We start from the raw sequence: 19,597 nt of genomic DNA, 5'->3' as shown, positions 1-19,597 counted from the left end.
AATTAAATAAAATACATTTTTTAACACCGTTTATGAACATTTATCCGAAAAATAGATTTTTGCCCCTATCGCTCTCAAGTCCCAAATCGTTAGCTTGTGCGTTGTAAATAAGGGAATTTTGTCCAATTTCCCTTATATTTACTTGAGCAAAAATTTCTAAACTATAATGTCAATTAGGTTTAAATGTAAGATGGATTCCACGTTATTAAGGTAAACCTTTAATCTTATATATAAACACTATTCCGTTTCAATTTTCGATTTGGGATGTGAATTGCGTTTCACACTATATGCTCTCAAATGGTGAGGCTATCGTGACCATGTTGCAAACCAATTGATCCAACACCAATACACCATTATAGACCTAGCCATTTAGTGTATTAATTAAAGAAAATCATTAAGCGAGATGCTACCCGTTTACCAAATAATTAATAATATTTTTCAACAACCATAACTAAGATTGCAATTGCAATTGCAATACAAAATAAAATTTGAATCAATCAATATGACAAATTTATTCATCATTTAATCATCAAGTCAATGACTTACCAACTCATGTGTTGTATATTGTATAATAGGTCGATCACCTAATGACTCCATTTACTTTTTGCCATTTTTCACTTATATATGTTTATAAAGAATTAAAGTTGAATAATTTTTTTTAAAGACAAAATCACAAACCCTACATGATTTTTTCACGTATATATACAATTTTTAACACTTGACTCAACCCCACCACCTTTTGATTTGGAAGTTTATCGATACCACTAAGCCAGTGACACTTTGGTATTAAAGTTTAATGTTCCATCCAAGTACAAAAGAGGATTAAAGCTATAAATATCTAACGTACTTTAATTTCATGAATGTGGAGGTGTTGCCGTGAAACTGATGAGGGGCTTTAGAGCACATGATAGGTAATTGAGAGATAAAAACTTATTCGTCATGGGAAATCAATGCTCACGTGTGCAGTTTTAATGAACTTATAAAACAGATACAATTTTTCCAAGCAAGTGGAGTACCTTACTCACAAGTTTAGCCTAAGATAAATATGCTAAAAAGTTGAAACATTTGTAGTATATGCTTTATACTGGATGCATGCTAGTAGTATTAAGTTGCATATATCGGAAAAATAGGTACTACATGATTGTTGCATATTCATTGATATTCCGTGTTTTTAAGAAAAATAAAATAAAAATTTAATAATGTTTTGTTTAAAATAGAATAACAACTAGAGTTGGTCATTTTAATTTTAATAAATCAACATCATCCCAACCTTACATACTCAATCCCTCAACCCACACTTTTCACTACCGGAATTGAAAAGGAGCCAAGCCACCCAACTTCTACTAAAACTTTATTCTCACTCTTCTAACAAAACTATCTTTCCAACCAAACGGGTCGAATAGATTAGTTACAAAACATAGTATTTTAGTATTTTACTAACATTTTATTATAAAAAAAATATTATATAAAATTCTTGTAGAAGATGACTCTTCATCTACCAAAGAAAGCAGTTACTTGAAGACAATCCCATTTCACCAAATCTACTCCTTAAACAAATCAACATTTTCAATGTCTCTATGTTTTTCTCATCATTATATCTTTACCACCATAATCACCACCACATCCAATTCATTCTTCTATTTCTCCTATCATCTTCATGATCATGCATCCCTTACGCCGGAAAGTTTCTCTCTTCTCGACTTACACCGCAGCCATGAAACAAAGAAAGAACAATAATCTTTCAACTTTCGTAGTTGTGTTCTCAATCTTTCTATTTGGGTTCTTTTTGTACAATGAAGATGTCAAGTCCATAGCCGAATTCCCATTCTCAAGTCCCAAAGTTGTACCACTTGAAAAGTCTTTAACAAAAGTAGATGGTGCAAGTGAGGTTGTTGAGATCAATACTAGGACGACTTTAGTGGTGGAGTCGAAACCAGTAGAGGATCAAGTGATTGAATTGCCCGTTCCTACGGTTGAGGAGGAAGTGGAAGACGATGAGGAGATCGAATTGCCACCAGAAGAATGTGATCTGTATGATGGGAGTTGGGTTTATGATGATACAACACATCCGTTGTATAAGGAAGACGAATGCGAATTTCTTACGGCGCAAGTAACATGTATGAGAAATGGGAGAAAAGATTCTATGTATCAAAATTGGAGGTGGCAACCTAAGGGTTGTAACTTACCCAAGTAAGATCTTTCACTACTTGTAATTTTAAATTTTCTTACGCAACGATAAAATGATACATATTTTTTATTTTATATGACCGATTCTTGTGACAGACACTTGACAAGTTCATAAGACCGTCGAGTGTCTATTAACAGAATCGGTAGAAAATAAATTTTGAAGAATCTATATGTAGTATTTAACAAGTGAATGAACTTGATATTGTCTTATTTGTTAATATAATGAAGGTTTAGGGCAAAATTGCTGCTTGAGAAACTAAGGAACAAGAGGCTTATGTTTGTTGGAGATTCATTGAACAGAAATCAATGGGAATCAATGGTGTGTTTGGCTCAATCCATAATTCCTCCGGGAAGAAAGAGCTTAAACAAAACTGGCTCACTTTCAATTTTTCGAATTGAGGTTTCGTTCTTCAATCTATTTGAACTGTATATATTTGCTTTACCAAGTTAGATTTGCATAGCATAGACTAATCGATCATTCCATACAACGTTCTCTTCCATATATTATAAAAAATATCATGAAATGAAATACAAATATGAGTGTGAGTTAAATTCTGACTGAAAATATAGCATTTGATAAGGGATGATACACTTTCACTCTCATTTTTGATAAATTTATCATTAAATTATGCATTGCTAAGTTGTACAATCTGTTAATAGATTTGATGAATGTGGTTGTATCCATATTGATGGATCGCGTTATGAACACGATTGGTGGCATTAATACGATTCATGGAAAATGCAAAAAGATAAGATAAAATCATTGTCATTAAAGAAGGAAGAACATGTGATCATTTATGAGTTCTATATCCCCTGCATTTGGGTACAACTCGAGTCAAGCATTAAAATTTTATTCTTAATTTAATGAAGTTATATGAAAAATTAATTATACAAATCCGATGGTGATTACCTAAAAACTTTCTTCTTAGCAGTTAGTTTTGTAACGTTTGTTTAATTCAATGTAATGTAAACATATTTGCAGGATTATAATGCCACGGTGGAATTTTATTGGGCCCCATTTTTGGTAGAGTCAAATTCAGATGACCCAACCATGCATAGCATATTAAACAGGATCATAATGCCTGGATCCATTAAAAAGCATGGTAAACATTGGAAAAATGTGGATTATTTGGTCTTCAACACTTATATTTGGTGGATGAATACCTTCACCATGAAAGTCCTGTAAGTATCTAATAACTGTAAATAATATATCAATCTTTACGTACATACTGATTTTAATACTTTTTCATATTCTATTTTATAATTAATTAACATAATATACAGGAGGGGGTCTGACAAAGGAGCAACTGAATACGATGAGGTTGAAAGGCCCGTGGCGTACGCAAGAGTTTTGAGAACATGGGCTAAATGGGCCGATAAAAATATCAACCCAAACCGTACCACTGTATTTTTCAGCAGCATGTCTCCTCTACATATTAAGTAAACATTTCTATTCCTACTTTCGAAATAAGAAGAAAAAAAAAAAAAAAAAAAAAAAAAAAAAAAAAAAAAAAAATCAAATAACATATGCATTATTAGGTGTAGTTGATACGTTTCAACCAACCTAAGGATATTAGTTGGGAGTAGAGGCGACTTTTGAACATGATTGCCTTTCAACTAATTTTTTTATTATAAATATTTAATTAAATGTATATTACTAATAGAAAAACGGTATAAAGACATTTGTGCGATTTAGAGGTAAAGAATATATGTAGTTCGTAATTTTAATGTCTATTTTTTATTTGACAACGAATTGTGTATACTCAAATGAATTTTTATGTAGGAGTTTGGATTGGAATAATCCCGACGGCATAAAATGTGCGAAAGAGACTAGTCCGATCACTAACATGTCCATGCCAATAAACGTGGGCACAGATTGGCGTCTTTTTACAGCTGCAACTGATGTGATTAAATCAATGAAGCTTCCAGTTCATTTTCTCAATATAACATCCCTTTCGGAATATCGTAAAGATGCACACACTTCAGTTTACACGATTCGTCAAGGCAAAATGTTAACAGATGAACAAAAAGCGGATCCAAACACTTACGCGGATTGTATACATTGGTGTCTTCCTGGATTGCCTGATGCATGGAATGAGTTTCTTTATACGCGTATTATTTCTCGCTCTTGACCATCCGTTGCAAGTTAACTATGATCAATTATTACGCATAGGAACTCTAAATTGATACTTCTTTTGCATACCTTGTATATCTAGGGACACTGATTTTATATTCTTGTATTTTTATTTTTATTATTTGTTGTGAAAATTTTGTTCTAGAAATTTGATTACAAATGCATTGTTGTCCCAAATGTACAATGAAATGTTGAAAGAAGAAATAATAAATGAATATAGAAATTGTAAGTAGGTGTGTCTTTTTCAATCTTGAGACTGCAATAACTTGTCTTGTAAGAGAGAGTAAACAAAACAGTCCATTGCTGAATGAAATCATTTTTTGGGGGTTTATACTTTATATATTTCTTGTGGACATAATTTTTAGTAATTTGTATGTAGTATTTATCATTAGTGTTTATACATTAAACTTATAATTATCATTTATCATATAATTATATAATAATATACTATATAATATATAATTTTAGTTTAGTAGTAGAACTCTACTTATAAGATCTATGTATTGATAAAATACAAGAAAAGTATTAATTCAATTTTAATTAATCATAAGGTTCAGATTTGACTAATACAATCCACACACTTCTAAACAACATGTCTCATGAAAAACCTTTAAATATGGAGCTCCTACTACCCAGTGTTACTATACATGAGTTCTGCATGCTTAAATCCCTAATATATATGTTGCCGGGATTAGTAAACCGAATCCATTGTGCAACCTAGTTTAGAGTCAAGAGGTTGCAAACACAACTGACCTGATTATAAACCGGACAAGGTTCATCTACCAGACTTAGAAGAAGAGAGCAGATACTTATCGATTTCATTAATTGCATTGATGTGGGTATCAGGAAACAATAAACGTATCAAGGGCATCAAAGAAGGTGTCCGTATTGACTTCAATTTCTCAAAACCGGCTTGAAATTTTGAGGGTGGTGGTACACTGTACCACTGAAGATACCATGACACAAGTGTGGAAAGATTATCATCTTGTGAGATTTCGCCACGTGTCGACCATCTCCCGGATCTAAAGTAATCATGTAAGCTGGTTCTTAATGATGGAGAATATTTTAGAAGTTCTTCGACCCGTCTGTTGAGGGAACCTAAAAACGTAGATTGAACAATGCTGCCTCTCGAACTCGTTAATCTTCCATTCATCAGAGCATCATTGTAGGCTAGTGCGATCTGAGAGAAATTATAAACATGAACTGAAGGTTTTTTTAATATAATGAAGAGGTCAAGAAAATAATACCATAACGATAACGATTACCTTTAAACTGGGAAGGAATTGAGAATCAGTTGGAATTGGTACATTATTCGTAACTTGTTCTGCCATCGATGCAACGGTTGTGTACAAGGTTAGGTATACCTGCATACGTATAATGTGAAGGATTTGGTACATCTCGAAACAATAATGAAAAGTGATAACTTCAAGTTCATTTACTAAGACCATTCCTAACAAGGCGTGACATTCCATCCATCCGTCACTTAATGTGGCAAAACTAACGAAAACTGTCAGAATATAACAGGGCTTCAGTTTTGACGGACCTTAGGCGTCAGTTGGACTTCTTACGCAAAACAAAATAAAATAAAAAAAATTCGTCACTTCATGCTACAACCAATCAGTGATTTTGCTAATTTAATAATTATATATTTTTTTATTATTGATTTATTTATTCCCACCTAATTTCCAATCAAATTTTACCACATCACCCTACCAAATATTTGACACAAAAATTTGACACAAGGGTTAAAAAATGTCAGTAACTGACATTTCCATGTCACAGGCAGATTGCACTTTTTGGCCAAAAAGTGCATAAACTGTAGTGATATCACAGTCACAGTCACGGTTAGAAACGGTCTAATAGCAAGGAATTAAAAAACACACAATAAGATAGATAGATGTACCTGTAAAAGCGCTGGCCTGTCCTTACTCACACACTCGAATAGCACTTGCAAGCAGAACTCTTGAAAATCAGTATCAGATCTGCATGTATGTATGCAAATACCTTCAACTTAAAACTAACAAAGATCATAAATGTTTATTTTTTAAACTCATATTTTGTCATAAAGAGCATGTCCATATTGCATACATACTTGATGTTCCAGGAATGATCACAGCAGAGAGCACCAAAAGCAATCAAGCTCGGATCAGAAGAGAAGGTACTGACCAACTGATTAACAGTTACTGCCGCGTTATCACCGTTATTGCTTGGAGTACAAGCACTCAAGCTTGCCACACCAAACACCTGAAGCGTGAATTCATTTCAGTTATACTCCTAACCAAACCAGATAGTATGTTCCAGTCAATGTCAAAAATAATAAAGGCGGGACCTTTTGCATTGCCCTTGAAAGCAAAGACTGGCGACCCATTGGGTCATCCACATAAGAACACGCTCCAACTTTGAGTTTTATATAAATGATGCCAGAATTAAATGGATCATTCTTGTCACCAGCTTTCCACCATGGTTTTTCTGGTGAACAAAACTAGATTAGATTAGAACTCATTACATTCTAATCATGATGAAGGTGTTGACATAAAGAAGCTATGTTTACCTTCAGGATTAAGCTCAATTACTTGAGGCCAGTAACGAGGACCACAAACCCGGACTGTTTTTAACTAAACCAACATATTCAACACCAATAGAATCGATTGGGTAATAGGTTAAAAAAATTGACATATTCCAGTATGGATTAAAAAAGTAACTTACAAGAGCACGTTCGGCTAGAATGCATGGAGTAACCTCACAGAAACTAGTCTCTGCATAATGCTCAGTTTCCTTGATAGTAATTTCAAGAGGAGCATAAACTGGTAGACCCGTGTCCACATCAACTGTTTGAACCCATCGAGCTTCCGTGGCAATTACATACAAATGTCGAAATGCCTGAAAATGTAACTCTTTCACAATGTTATTTCAGGATAAAGTTGGGTCAATTCTACACAAATTACCAATTATCATGGGATTTTACACCTCTATATTGCATATCCACTCTAATTGTAGATACAGCCACATCGAGAGATAATTGAAATCAAATAGTTTATTGTGATAATGAATTGTAAACCAAATTATAACCTGAAGGTGACAGCGATTGTCATTTGGTCCGGTGGGTAAGCGTGGATAAAGGGTTATTAACAATGCAGCAATAGAGCTGTTGCTAGTTGAGAAAGTCTTCGTACCACCCCCAAGGAACAAGAAACCAATAGCTAAGCTCACCTGAAACAAGTACATACAACAACATAAAAATTAGAAGAAAAAAAACTCAAATTAAGAAACAGAAGTTCTGAAATCTGTTGTATTGACAATCCTAATATCAGTTCAAAAATAAACAAAAATGTATGTTGTACAATCCTCTATATGCAAGAAGGAAGATTTATAGTCATATATATGTTAATTAAAGCTCCATGAATGGTTAATGAACTTACAGCCATTTGGGTACCATAGTTGACATGTCCATCAGCTGAATTTCTACCGCGAAGAAATTTTAACAATCTAAAAGTCGGCAAGTGCCCAGAACCAGCCATAACCTGATATTCCAGATATGTCAAATATTGGGAGCAAAATTATAAAATGATATTTAAGAGCAATTTTAACAATACAAGTAACCATAGTGCACTTACGACGGACAAGGAAAGAGCAATGAGGTGTAGGCATGTCTCTAATGTACCCCTGTCAACATACTGAGACAATCCCCTTGGAAATCCATGCATAACTTTTACAGATAAAGGCTTTATCTGCAATATACATAATAAATGATTAACGTTATAAACAGAACAAAAATGTAAAAAAAAAAAAAAAAAAAAAAAATCCCCGGATAAACCATACCTCATTGAGAAAGGCAATAGCATAGCTATAAAGCAAGTCATGGGCAGCTCCATCTTTAGTACCAGCAAATCTCAAACCTGGCGACAGAAATGATGATATAAATTAGTCGACATAAATGAAGGGTAATAAAGTCCATTCAATTAAGTAACATATACACATGTTGAAAATATATCTTTCTCATGTTATATTCAGACTCTGGCTTTCTGATATTACATCTAAAGCAAACTAAAAGTATTCTACAATATAACTTGATCCATGTAATGATGGCATGATCAAGTACTGAACATGTAAATGCAAAGATGAGAAGCAAAAGTAAATGATTGTTAAAGAATCGCTACCAAGTGAAATACATGCACCAGCAACGATATTCACATATGCCTTAACGATTGCTTCAATGTCCATTTCATCAGAAAAATCAGACATCTCATCTTTGAGACCAATAATGCCATCTAAGATTACTGTAGGTATCTGAGCCTGAATCCAATCTTCTGATGGATGAATCCTGAACACAACAAACCATTAAAGTAGATATCCAACTACAGAGTTATTGTTTTACATTCGTATATATATTAAATAAATGGTAGTTACCTGCTCCACAATATCAAATTACGTGAAATGACATTAAGCATTATGAAGTCGGGTCTCACATACTGCAACTCAAAATGCGTTTGTGGGACACGAAGCCGGGATAAAATCGCTTGTGATTCAGTCTGCCATCAATCAAAAGTGGTGCATAAAATCATTATCTTTATCCTATAGATTCTGTAAAAAGATCTCACATAAAATCATTATCTTTGTTTACCTTCAGGTACATTAGACCCAAAGCAACTATAGCTCCAGGTGCAGTTACATCAACATTGATTTGGGTTCCATCCATCATCTGCACATAAGAACAAAAGCAGAAATTTAGAAGAGAATACGAGTAAACAACTCGACACATGAGATTTATAATGTGCATCCAAAATAAAATGGCTGTGCACAACCTGACCAGAACCACGATTGTGATCATCTATCAATCCATTAGAGAGAAGGGATCTTTCCTGAAAAAGACAGCACAAAATTCATGCACGAAAAATCTAGAACAAAAGATCCTTCAAGTGAAATGAACTGAGTAATTACAATGAGATTTTTTTAATATAAATAGCATAAGCATATAAATACAAGACTTACATGGTGGATATCGTTGCCGCCAGCATACTGAAATAACCGATCAACTAATGTGTCCATGAAACCAACCGCATCCAGGCCACGACCTTCAATTAAAGAGAACATGGTTAGAAGCAACTGTCACTTTAAGAAATTGGAAAGTGAAGTGGCAAAATAAAACGGTAAACGGAGTACGTTTTCCTTGTTCACGTACATTGCGACCTCACATTGCGAGATTGGGTAGTGATGTGGTTGTATATATAAATGGGTTTGAGAGTTTTGTTTCAATCTCCAAAGGGTAAATAGAAAAAAAGTTAATAAACTTCCTAAACCGTTTGTTAAATATATGGTGGATAATTATTAAAATATTGTCACTTTTGTCTCATAAAAGTCTCATACCTGAGAGTCAACACTCTAATTATTAAGCAAAATATATAAACTAAAAAGTTGAGACAAAAACATTCCGGGTCAATCGAGAAGTGAGTTATACAGATACAACTTACCCAAAGCAACAAGCCCTAAAGAAAAACCAGCAGATACGGCATATCCTTCTCTTTCAAGTACATTATCACCTCCACTTCTACGCCCTATCTCACCCTGAAAAAGAGAATAAACCTTCAAGAATATACTACTCGAGAGGTGGTAAAGATGAAAGTAAATGAAAGCACATGTCATCATTAGCAACAACGGTGTAAAAGTCGGCCAACTAATCGGAATTAGTTAGGTTTTGAAACTAGTCCGAATCAACTAAGCCTAAGTTAGACTAAAACGTCGGAAACTTTTAAACATTGGTCAAAGTCATATTTAGTTGGTCAAATCCAGATTTATTCGGTCAAAGTCGGTCAAAATCAGACAACGTTTTAATAAAATTAGGGTTTTAGAGTATTTGAACAATTATGTTTATTATTTTACATGTAAAGAAAGTCTGATTTAATTAGTCCCTGACTTGCAAATTTTACAATTTTGATTAGCACACAACCTTAATATATGACTGCCACAAGCCATCCCAATAACTACGTAGCGTCTAGGGTTCACAAAGTTACACATACAGCGCCATACTTAATCAAATTGATTATACAATTAAGCTTATAGAGAAACTTGTGCTTTGTTACTTTATTAGTCAATCCTCATACTTTGCTCTGCAAGTAATATACTTCAAGCTAAGAAACCAAAACTATCAGGAAAAAAGGAGCTTTGCAACAAAAAGAAAGTAGAACAAAAAGTACGAGAATAAAGTAATGAAGAGCAGACCACTATGACAAGCCTGAAGCCAAAGAAGATTTGACACTTTAAGATATTAAGTTAGTTAAAGTTTTAGTTTTCCTATATGAAAGGCTCTTTTATCGAGCCCGTATAACTCAAGCATCAGTAAACTACGTTCATCTCTCTCTAAATTTGGCTCCTACATTGGGATTTCGAGGATAAAGATAGCTTTTGAAAGTTGGATTCTTCCGGTACAAAAAAAAATAATGTTATAACTTCAAAAATTGTGACAAACGATTCAAAGATTGAAAGAGTACTTTAGGAGCTAGAGGGTACATATAATAAGGTAACAAACTATGATAGGCTTTTAAAGATCCATGACGCTTCAGAGATAACAGTAAATGGAACAACGGGACATAAAGACACTACATGACTGAACAGTATAGACATAGTAACTTACCAAAAGTATTTTCATCGTTTGAGGGTGTGAAGATCCTTCATAAAGAAGCCCAACTGAGACAAGCGCTGCAGACTGAAAATTTTGGTACATTAAAATTAGTAGCAATCGTACATCCAGACTCAAGACATAAACTATACAATCAAACTGTCAAGGTGATTGTTGACGTTTGACCCCATTTCTAAATTTCCTGGACATGAAATGATAAGCTGAAAAATGCTTATAATTTAAAAACAATATCACTATATCAGAATGTGATTATATGATGCCCTGGCTAGACAGTTATTAACACCCGTAACTGTCGCCAGTGAAAGAAAAAAGTGCTCATCTTTTGTATTGAGTACTTAAAGGCCGCCAATGCAGAATACATGCATATACACTCACACACAAGGATATACACATCTAAAAAGGCATACCTGCAACAGGGTTGGTAATTCCAGTTCTGGAAAGGAAGATGGATGGCGAGCTGGTAAGTGTACAAATAACGACTGCAAGAAAAGAATGATGTCATGATTTCTGAAGGCTCAACAACAAAGCCCAGATAGAATAACCAATGTGCTCGAGTTGGTTGGTTGCTCACACAAGTCATTAAGAAAAAAACACTACCTTTATTACTAATGAAATAATGGTTTCACGTAAAAAAAACATATACACCTACAATTAGGCTAATAACAGCTAAAGAGATATCTAGTATCAACATTAGATATGCAAAATAAAATTTTACTTATTTAGAGGATAATGTGGTTAAGTTATTTAGTTAGTCCTGCAAGTCATAAAAAAAATTGAAAATCCATCCTCTTACCAGTGACAAAATTCACTTTTGAGAGGATAACGAAATAAGATACAATTATACTAAAATGTGTAAAAAAGTGATCAGACTGGAAATCAAGCATTAGGAATAAGAAAGATGGGTGATTTAAACATTGATATGTAGAAACGCAGCAAGTATATCATAAGGACCTACCATTTCATGATCAACAAAAGCAGAAAATTTGTGCAAGGGAAAAGTTTTACTCCGTATCAGATTAATTAAGTTGATACAATATGAGATCAAACAATTGCCAGCACGGTATGATTAAAAGAAAATGGTGGACAAGATGCACAAGACTAACCTTTGATATTGCCGGCTGCATTGTTCCTCTATAAGATGCAGAAAGTCCAAGCATTAAACCTACTGTAGTGCTTTCGTGTTCCTATAAAAAGATGCTACCATTAGATTTGCAGAGGATGCCACTACGATGATAGCATTAGATTTGCAGAGTAAGTCACAGGTGTTTCCCTATATAACTTTGTGATAATCAATGGTGCAACCTATGTGCTATAATATATGTCATAGTTACATCACACTGCGTAGGGACTCTAAAATTGCAGATCTCCTTGTTTGAGAGGAATGAAGTTAATGTATATAAATATGTTTGATGTTTGAATTATGGTGAACTTGTCAATTCCTCTTATACGTCATCCTGGACTTAACTACATAAGAAGCATCAACTGAGTAGTATGAAAATCATTATTTTCCAACATATAGAAGGAAATATAGATCGAATAATTGAAACGTTAACAAAAGAATGTAGTTATACAAGTCAAGTGTGCAGTAAACTTTGGTTTCCAGAAATTCCGATACTTTAAACATCCAGATTTTTTGTAGTTGTCAAACATAAACTCATGCCAAAATAAGAGGATACAAAATACACAATACCTGTGAATAGTACTGATATATATCAGTTATATTCAGAACATCTAAGTGACCATGCAATCCCAGTGCAAGAAGGAGGCCTGCATGAGTAACGTTTGGTTCCTTGGGTTTGTTGTAAGCGATCCAAGTTCTAGACATTTTACCCTGAAAAATAACGCTAGTAATCAGTACAAATGTTCTTGTAGGGTTTTGCTACACGATAAGGTGTATTTAATGAGCTCAAAATTTTCTTATAAATATTAAAAAATTACATTTACATTTACTACTCATCAATGGAATCTAAAATTTACAATTTTTACACATATCACGAGAAGATGACATGTCAGTGCAGAAGATGACATGTCAGTGCAAAACCCAATCTCAGTTTTATGACAATAATCTATAAACTATATGAATAATTTCACATACAGAGGGAACATTAAACATTTATATATTACTCTTAAACACACAATAAACCTGAAGAGGTGCCATCCGTAGTCCAGCAGCTACGGCATTGTGAAACTCGGGCCAAGATTTAAGTTCCTGTATGTTCCTTATGGTCGGGTCCAGGTTAACCTGTGGAGCATGACTTTTTCAGACTGACAATGTGTACTAAAATCCAGAATAACGACACCAGATGTTAGACAATCTTGTTTAATAATAAAGACTTCCTCTCTAAAACCATATATAGACTTTACAAACAAGTCTATAAAGGCAGAAACTACAATAGCTAACCCAGTATAACTGTGGCCAAGAATGTTGAATGTCAAAGTAAAAAGATAAAGAAAAGGTAGAACCGTACATTGGCATTTTGTTGGGCGGACAATCTGCCTGCTAATATCAAATTTGGGACAGGAAGTGCCTGCAAGATGTTTCAAGGGACAACAACATAAACCATTTCTCAAGTGTTAAGTGTTTCGCAAAGTAAAGCAATTTAACTCTAATTTCTGAAATAGGGGCGCAAAAGACATACCTCTGTTAACAAAGTACATGAAGTTGAAAGGGTAAATGCACCACGACCAATAGGGAGAGCAGTTGTCCTCTGAGCAAGCTGCCATAACTGAGCCTGCAAAAGAAAACCAGAAGAATACAGAATATGATTGTACTATAAATTAGTTATTTAGTTTGACTAGTTGATATGCAATAAAAAGTTCGATTTAGCTTAAGTACTGGTGGGCAACAGGTTACTCTCTGCTAAGATTAACTTACTGAGCACATTCAGTCCAATCAAGACACGCAAAGGAAACAGAAGTTCTTGCACTTTAATCAGCTAAGCAGGCAAATAAAAACAAACTGAACCACATTACAGAGTATACAAAATCATACATCCAAGCCTGGGTCAATCTCATGTAATACAATATGTTAGACGTTTAACCGTATAAACATATAAATATGTTCTGAAATAACTTCCATTTCATTAAGAAAACTATTCATGTGAGCTTCGTTAGATGTGCATGATTGTACTAATAGCATTCGTAAACCAAAAGCAAGATATTACCTGTTGGAAATCCTGATCAAGTGCGGTAGGGTTAGCTGGTGTTTGAATTGCCACAGGTCTTGCAGAGCATAGTAGACGTCTAACCTGCCAGTACAAGTTCAAAATTTAACAAAAAACAAAAAAAAAAATCATTAAAGAGAGCAAAAATACATAAAGGATATTAAACGGAATCAGAAGTAACCACATGAGCAGGACAGTATTAACACCATAAAAGCAAAAGACGAGAGAAAACAACAAATATTTACAAGCACAGCACTATTGGCAACATTATCCTACAAACAGAAGCCAAAACATACCTCGTTTAATCGCAAATCACGGCCAAATCGCAACTGAGTGCTAGAGTTGAAGATATGCTCCATGCCATCAATTGTAGATCCATCCATACAATATGTATCCTCATTCTTAGAACTATCCAATTCAGTTGCATCAGTAACTGAAGAAGGAATAGTAACTGGATGTAGATGTAGCATGTAAGGCGTAGACATAGAAACCGAAGTCACATTGTTGGAAGACTTGATATCACCAAATTTATTTGAGCGTGATAAACAAGATAAAGAAAGATCTTCTCGGCCAAGTAGAACATATGCAGAAGCAGGCCAATCAGTAGGTGGACACTCCCGGCACTTGTCCAGTACCTATAAGTTTTCACATGAACAATTTATTGCAAATAATGCATATATATAGGATGTACAACTATATAAGCATAACTTACATGTCGCAAAGGAAGAGATACACCAACAGGCAAAAGATCTAGTTGTTGCAATCCAAATCTTTCTCCAACCATTGCAAGTACCGTTAACTCTTCAGGAGTGGAAGCAGATCCAGTAGCAAACTTACAGTAAACATCAGATGACAATTTGTTCCCGTTAATTTTTACACCACATAACACGCTATAAAATGAAACGATTTTTCTGGCCCAGCTCACGACAGAATTTCCGTCTTTACGCATTAGAGCAGGAAGATCACTAACGTTGGTACCAATACATCCATATCGCAAACAATTCTCGAGCCACCTAAACAAACTAGGAGGAGTTTTTTGAGATAATGAAGTGTTGTGAATAGAGTACTTTCTTGAAAGAATGGGAAAGTCACGTATGTAATAGTCCAGGTAATCAGCTTCCCCTAAAAACTTTGAGACTTCGCATAATAAATCGACGAGGAGACCCAAATCCCTGCAATAACGTGTATGCAGGTATGAACAAGAAGGTCACAGAGAATAACTTACATATATTATTGAGAAAAGCGGTGAAGGTAAAAAGATATGAAATTTAAGGATACCTTTTGCGAAGATGATTAAGTTTTAAACTTTCATACACAGCATGTAGTACATCAAGAATCTCTATCAAGGATTCAGATGGGTAGGACGTATCCATTTGTGGAGAAGGTGAACATGATTCGTCATTTTGAAGAGAAGGTCTAGGTGAAAATCCACACATGAAGTGAGATTTGGAATATTTCTCGTGAAAGGTGCTGTTAATAAGAAACTCCCATGCGGAACCTGAACGTATTTGAGATGTTTTCCTAGATTTCCCAAAAATTTGTAATATAATAGCAGAAAAAGACTCCCATTCGCAATCAACAGGAGAATCTACTCTAGATAGATAAGCCGAATCACCATTTCCCCAAAGAAGGGCCACAAAGTGATTATATAAATTATCTTTAAGTCCCTCAGCCATTGCTGTGATACAATCATTTGCCAATGATGATGAAGGGTATCTTCGAAACGCACATCTAAGGATCTGAATATGTAATAAAGAAAAAAATATAATGTAACCATAAAAAGATAGTCCACGGAGCTAACATATGATAAACGTGAACCAAGACATGGATGTGAATAGCTATTAAACCTGTCCATTGTTTAAAATGACATTGATTCTCCCTTCAACAGCGTCAGCCAATCCAATAACCTTTGAATCATGAAAAGCAGTTGGTGCTTCAAGTGGCTTGACATTATGTGAAACACCACCATTTCCTTGAAATGGATGAAGGATATATCTACACAGACATTGCTTCCCTGACTAATGCAGTAAAAATATCACAGAAGTTAATTACAGAATGATTAGCACTTAACACAAAAAAGTTAACGTTTTATTGAACTTTTAACCTTTTCTTATAGCAATACAGATAAAAGTTACTTATTCTAACTGATGTACACCTACATTCAATTTGCACCAGGTTTAAGAGTGATGCACAGTTCCAAAAAAGTTAATTTATCCTTTTAGGGTATTCATAATTTTTACAAGTATGTGTGTTTATATAGAGATCGAGCGCTTGTTGACTAGGTTATTGTTCACAACACTTCATGGCAGGAACAACAAATGTAACGAACTTACATATAGAAGAAGAGTGTTTTCAGGAGCCAAAACAATGATATCTCTGTATGGCAGTTGTCCAACTTTAACTCTAGAAACAACAACATACAGAGCACAGTTTAAAATACCAAGTTACCAAATAATAATTAAAAAAAAAAAAAAAAAGCAACAACGGTCATTAATTCCTTACCTTGGGCGAGTTACAACAACAGGTGCTGCAGCAATGGCAGGTATACTCCAGCTCATGTCAGGTCTAATATCATAGAGGATCTCATTATTCAATTCAACACACTGAATCCTAACTGCTACTAACTTCTTTTGATCTTGAAGAAGGAAACAAATAATGGGAGTGGCATCAGTATCTGTTGCCAGAAACACCTGTGTAACATCATTTCAGATAACCTATAGTGCTTGATCAATAAATAAACAACTTAAGAATCATATGAACGAATGTCACCTCACTTGCAGCCGCTTGTGCACCTTTCCCTTGCCATATTCTTCTAAAAGATAATTTTTTTGATATTAAGACATCAGAAAGTACTGAATCCCCTGCATCAAGGTTGGAACTAATAATCTCTGCACTCCAGAGTGAATGTTGCATCTTTCCTGAAAGAAATACAAGTTCTCTCAGAGCTATAATAGATATTTAAAGGGTATGCAAGGTGTGAAAATAGTTAAACCTTTATGATATGACGCCATAAGTGGGATAAGATCACTAGTCCATATTGTCTTCTCATCAAATTCTTTCATGTTGCTTAACTTCCCTCTTTCCTCCATATGAATTGGCTAGCAATAACATACTAACAAATTCATACACATGCATGATGCAGCCTTTTAAATAAATGACAACCAAAACAAGAGCAAAAGATTAAGACGACACATCTTCATTGGCTATAAAAGGAAAGAGTTTTACCTGTGGTTCTTCGAATGGATCCATTAAAATCAGATGTGATGAAAGTGAAGTTCCGTCTACTTTAACTGAGTGATCCCACAGACTTCTTCGAATGAAAGACTGTTGAGGACTATAGCCCATATCTTTTTTTGAGCGAGGTATATCAAGGGCAGTCAATAACGGACTTGAAGATGAATAAAAAGAATGCCTTGATGGCTTTGATTCATTTATTTGTTGAAGAAGTAGACCGCATGGAAGAGGCCATATTGATGTGACGTTACTCGGAAGAGGGATAGATAATGTATCGCCTGCCAAAACAAGCAACCAACTTTAAACCAGTAGGGTTAAGCTAAAAGTGAAACTATACACGGTGAAGGAAAAAAATACACATCATATAACAAAGTAGTTCAACCTTTAATTTGAAGTTAAGGCCTATCTTTATTGAAAATGAACTTATGATTTGATTATACCATGTGATGATGCTTTATTTTTTATTTTTTTAAAAAGCAGTGACATTAACCTCCACTATGTCATACAGAGTACTTCATAATTGTGTTAAATCTATTGTCAGAACTGCAACAGCAAAAACAATAAGTTCCACATACCTGATGTGCTATAAATGGCCAAACTATCTACGTGTAGAATACAAAGAAGAGCTCCAGATGAGTCTCCCATTCGACACCAGCAGGCCTAGACTTCAACAATATAATGAAGGTAAGTAGCAGTGTATTCAACCCAATGCCGAAATATAAGTTGTTACATCAAAGAATACCAACAACAAAATCTACCTATATATCTTAATACTACCTAAAATAGACAAACATATATCTACCTATAAGTTATAACACCCTATGATAATTAAAAATATATATGGACCTAAAAACACGTACCTTGATAACTGGTTCAGGTAAACTGAATCTCTTGTACACTCTTGCTCCTACTGTCCATATTATCCTGTCACATTCAACGGTTGTACAAATTTTTGTGAAAAAATCAAATTAAAATCAAAAGAAAAGGGTTAGAATAATAGAAAACAAAGCAAACTGTATCAATTTATCGACTGTTTACAACTATTATCACTATGATCAAACTTACTGAAATCTTACTGTGATGCAACTGATTTAGTGAAATATTAGGGTATTTTTGTACAAAACATATGATCTGCAAAACTGTGTTTCTGAAATTGTATAGATACATACATATACATATACAAAATTGAATTGGGCGACAGAACTCTTAAATTCAATCTAAAACCAATTGAAAACCTTTTAATTCGTAAATATAATATAAAAGTAATGGTGGCATTACCGATTTCCTCGAACAAAAAGTTCATGATCGCTCCGATCACTCAAAGAAGAAGACGTTTCATTATCATCTGAATCGGGTTCATCTTGTTGTCTGGTAACTTCTGGATCAAACAAGAAATACTCATACTCATCACTAATCTCATCAGCAGACTTACCGTCAAGAGCTTCAGCAACTAGGCCGAAGGGCTTGAATTCACCAAGAACGGTGAGGTGTCGAACACCGATTGATGATGATGACATTGTCTCGTTTGCAGTCAAAGTGTTCGATGAAATGCTTAGAAGAAAGGGAGGGGGTTTCTCGCGTGGATTGAAAAATGTTGCCGTCTCCCGCCTATTTTCGACTTTCGAGTGAAACCGAGCGGGTCGGGTAATGGAAGATGGTAAACCCTAGTTTAGGTTCCACTGCCTTGACAAGTGAGAACCGTTGGATTTTATTTATAGTCGGTCCATCTGGTTTGTACTAGAGATTATATGAGTGATCTTAAACTTTTGCTTTTACTTGGTTAGTCATGTAAATTGCACGGTTGGTTTTTGAAGTTGACGATCGTTAAAATATTTGTTAAATTAACTCGTGTTACTTGACAAAAGGTTAATTTCATTTTTTTTACACATCTTCTCTCCGCCTTCATCACCCTTTTTTTTGATAAAAAGTTCTCACCTGTAAATGTCACTAAAGATAACCAAACATTCCAATTACGGATTATAAATGGCAACAACCATCAAACCAACAATCTAGGCAATACTTGTCAATCCTAAGGCCCGCAAATCAAATAAAATACATCCTCATTTTCAACGAATACATGTGAATCAAATCAAATTATATAAATATTTTCAAATTAAATTACACCAAATCATATGGGAGTTCCAAGTCAAAATTAAACTCGTATATAATAATCCCACCATAAACCTAAAAATCATAAATCAAGTAAAAGCTCACTAATACTACTTGGGTCAATTCATCTTCTTG

General features: G+C 34.4%; 2 protein-coding genes across 2 annotated transcripts; one reads left to right on the top strand and one right to left on the bottom strand.

Annotated features, from left to right (window-relative positions):
• Positions 1 to 1,553: 1,553 nt before the first annotated feature.
• On the top strand, positions 1,554 to 4,419 carry LOC139895762 (xylan O-acetyltransferase 1). Its single transcript, XM_071878298.1, has 5 exons — positions 1,554 to 2,190; positions 2,416 to 2,587; positions 3,170 to 3,369; positions 3,472 to 3,627; positions 3,971 to 4,419. Exons 1-5 carry the CDS (start codon positions 1,658 to 1,660, stop codon positions 4,317 to 4,319), a joined length of 1,410 nt encoding a protein of 469 aa, XP_071734399.1. The 5' UTR covers positions 1,554 to 1,657; the 3' UTR covers positions 4,320 to 4,419.
• Positions 4,420 to 4,879: 460 nt separating this feature from the next.
• Positions 4,880 to 18,659, bottom strand: LOC139895761 (anaphase-promoting complex subunit 1). Its single transcript, XM_071878297.1, has 37 exons — positions 18,632 to 18,659; positions 18,214 to 18,277; positions 17,929 to 18,013; positions 17,345 to 17,631; positions 17,112 to 17,217; positions 16,889 to 17,037; positions 16,622 to 16,809; positions 16,453 to 16,522; positions 15,967 to 16,137; positions 15,398 to 15,858; positions 14,832 to 15,291; positions 14,416 to 14,754; positions 14,120 to 14,203; positions 13,595 to 13,687; positions 13,424 to 13,483; positions 13,099 to 13,197; positions 12,646 to 12,786; positions 12,059 to 12,139; positions 11,363 to 11,434; positions 10,950 to 11,021; positions 9,790 to 9,883; positions 9,311 to 9,393; positions 9,124 to 9,180; positions 8,943 to 9,020; positions 8,729 to 8,850; positions 8,479 to 8,642; positions 8,141 to 8,217; positions 7,936 to 8,049; positions 7,741 to 7,842; positions 7,391 to 7,531; positions 7,028 to 7,201; positions 6,873 to 6,936; positions 6,651 to 6,790; positions 6,414 to 6,565; positions 6,225 to 6,303; positions 5,587 to 5,685; positions 4,880 to 5,501 (listed from the first exon to the last, which is right to left on the bottom strand). The coding sequence occupies exons 3-37, from the start codon at positions 17,996 to 17,998 to the stop codon at positions 5,097 to 5,099; spliced, it is 5,148 nt and encodes a 1,715-aa protein (XP_071734398.1). The 5' UTR covers positions 17,999 to 18,013; positions 18,214 to 18,277; positions 18,632 to 18,659; the 3' UTR covers positions 4,880 to 5,096.
• Between the last annotated feature and the right edge of the window lie 938 nt (positions 18,660 to 19,597).

Source organism: Rutidosis leptorrhynchoides, chromosome 3 (assembly GCF_046630445.1).
Source record: "Rutidosis leptorrhynchoides isolate AG116_Rl617_1_P2 chromosome 3, CSIRO_AGI_Rlap_v1, whole genome shotgun sequence".
NCBI lineage: Eukaryota > Viridiplantae > Streptophyta > Magnoliopsida > Asterales > Asteraceae > Rutidosis > Rutidosis leptorrhynchoides.
The sequence above is the reverse complement of the archived record's forward strand: the minus strand, read 5'-3'. Positions and strand labels throughout refer to the sequence as shown.

What these genes read in the sequence shown, in the direction of transcription:
- LOC139895762 (XM_071878298.1), top strand. Translation starts at nt 1,658, where the DNA reads ATGATCATGCATCCCTTACGCCGGAAAGTTTCTCTCTTCTCGACTTAC. An exon ending in AAGGGTTGTAACTTACCCAA is followed by an intron (nt 2,191 to 2,415) that starts GTAAGATCTTTC and finishes AATATAATGAAG; the next exon opens with GTTTAGGGCAAAATTGCTGC. An exon ending in ACCTTCACCATGAAAGTCCT is followed by an intron (nt 3,370 to 3,471) that starts GTAAGTATCTAA and finishes CATAATATACAG; the next exon opens with GAGGGGGTCTGACAAAGGAG.
- LOC139895761 (XM_071878297.1), bottom strand. Translation starts at nt 17,998, where the DNA reads ATGGGAGACTCATCTGGAGCTCTTCTTTGTATTCTACACGTAGATAGT. An exon ending in CACAAGCGGCTGCAAGTGAG is followed by an intron (nt 16,810 to 16,888) that starts GTGACATTCGTT and finishes GATGTTACACAG; the next exon opens with GTGTTTCTGGCAACAGATAC. An exon ending in TGGGTCTAATGTACCTGAAG is followed by an intron (nt 8,851 to 8,942) that starts GTAAACAAAGAT and finishes GATTGATGGCAG; the next exon opens with ACTGAATCACAAGCGATTTT.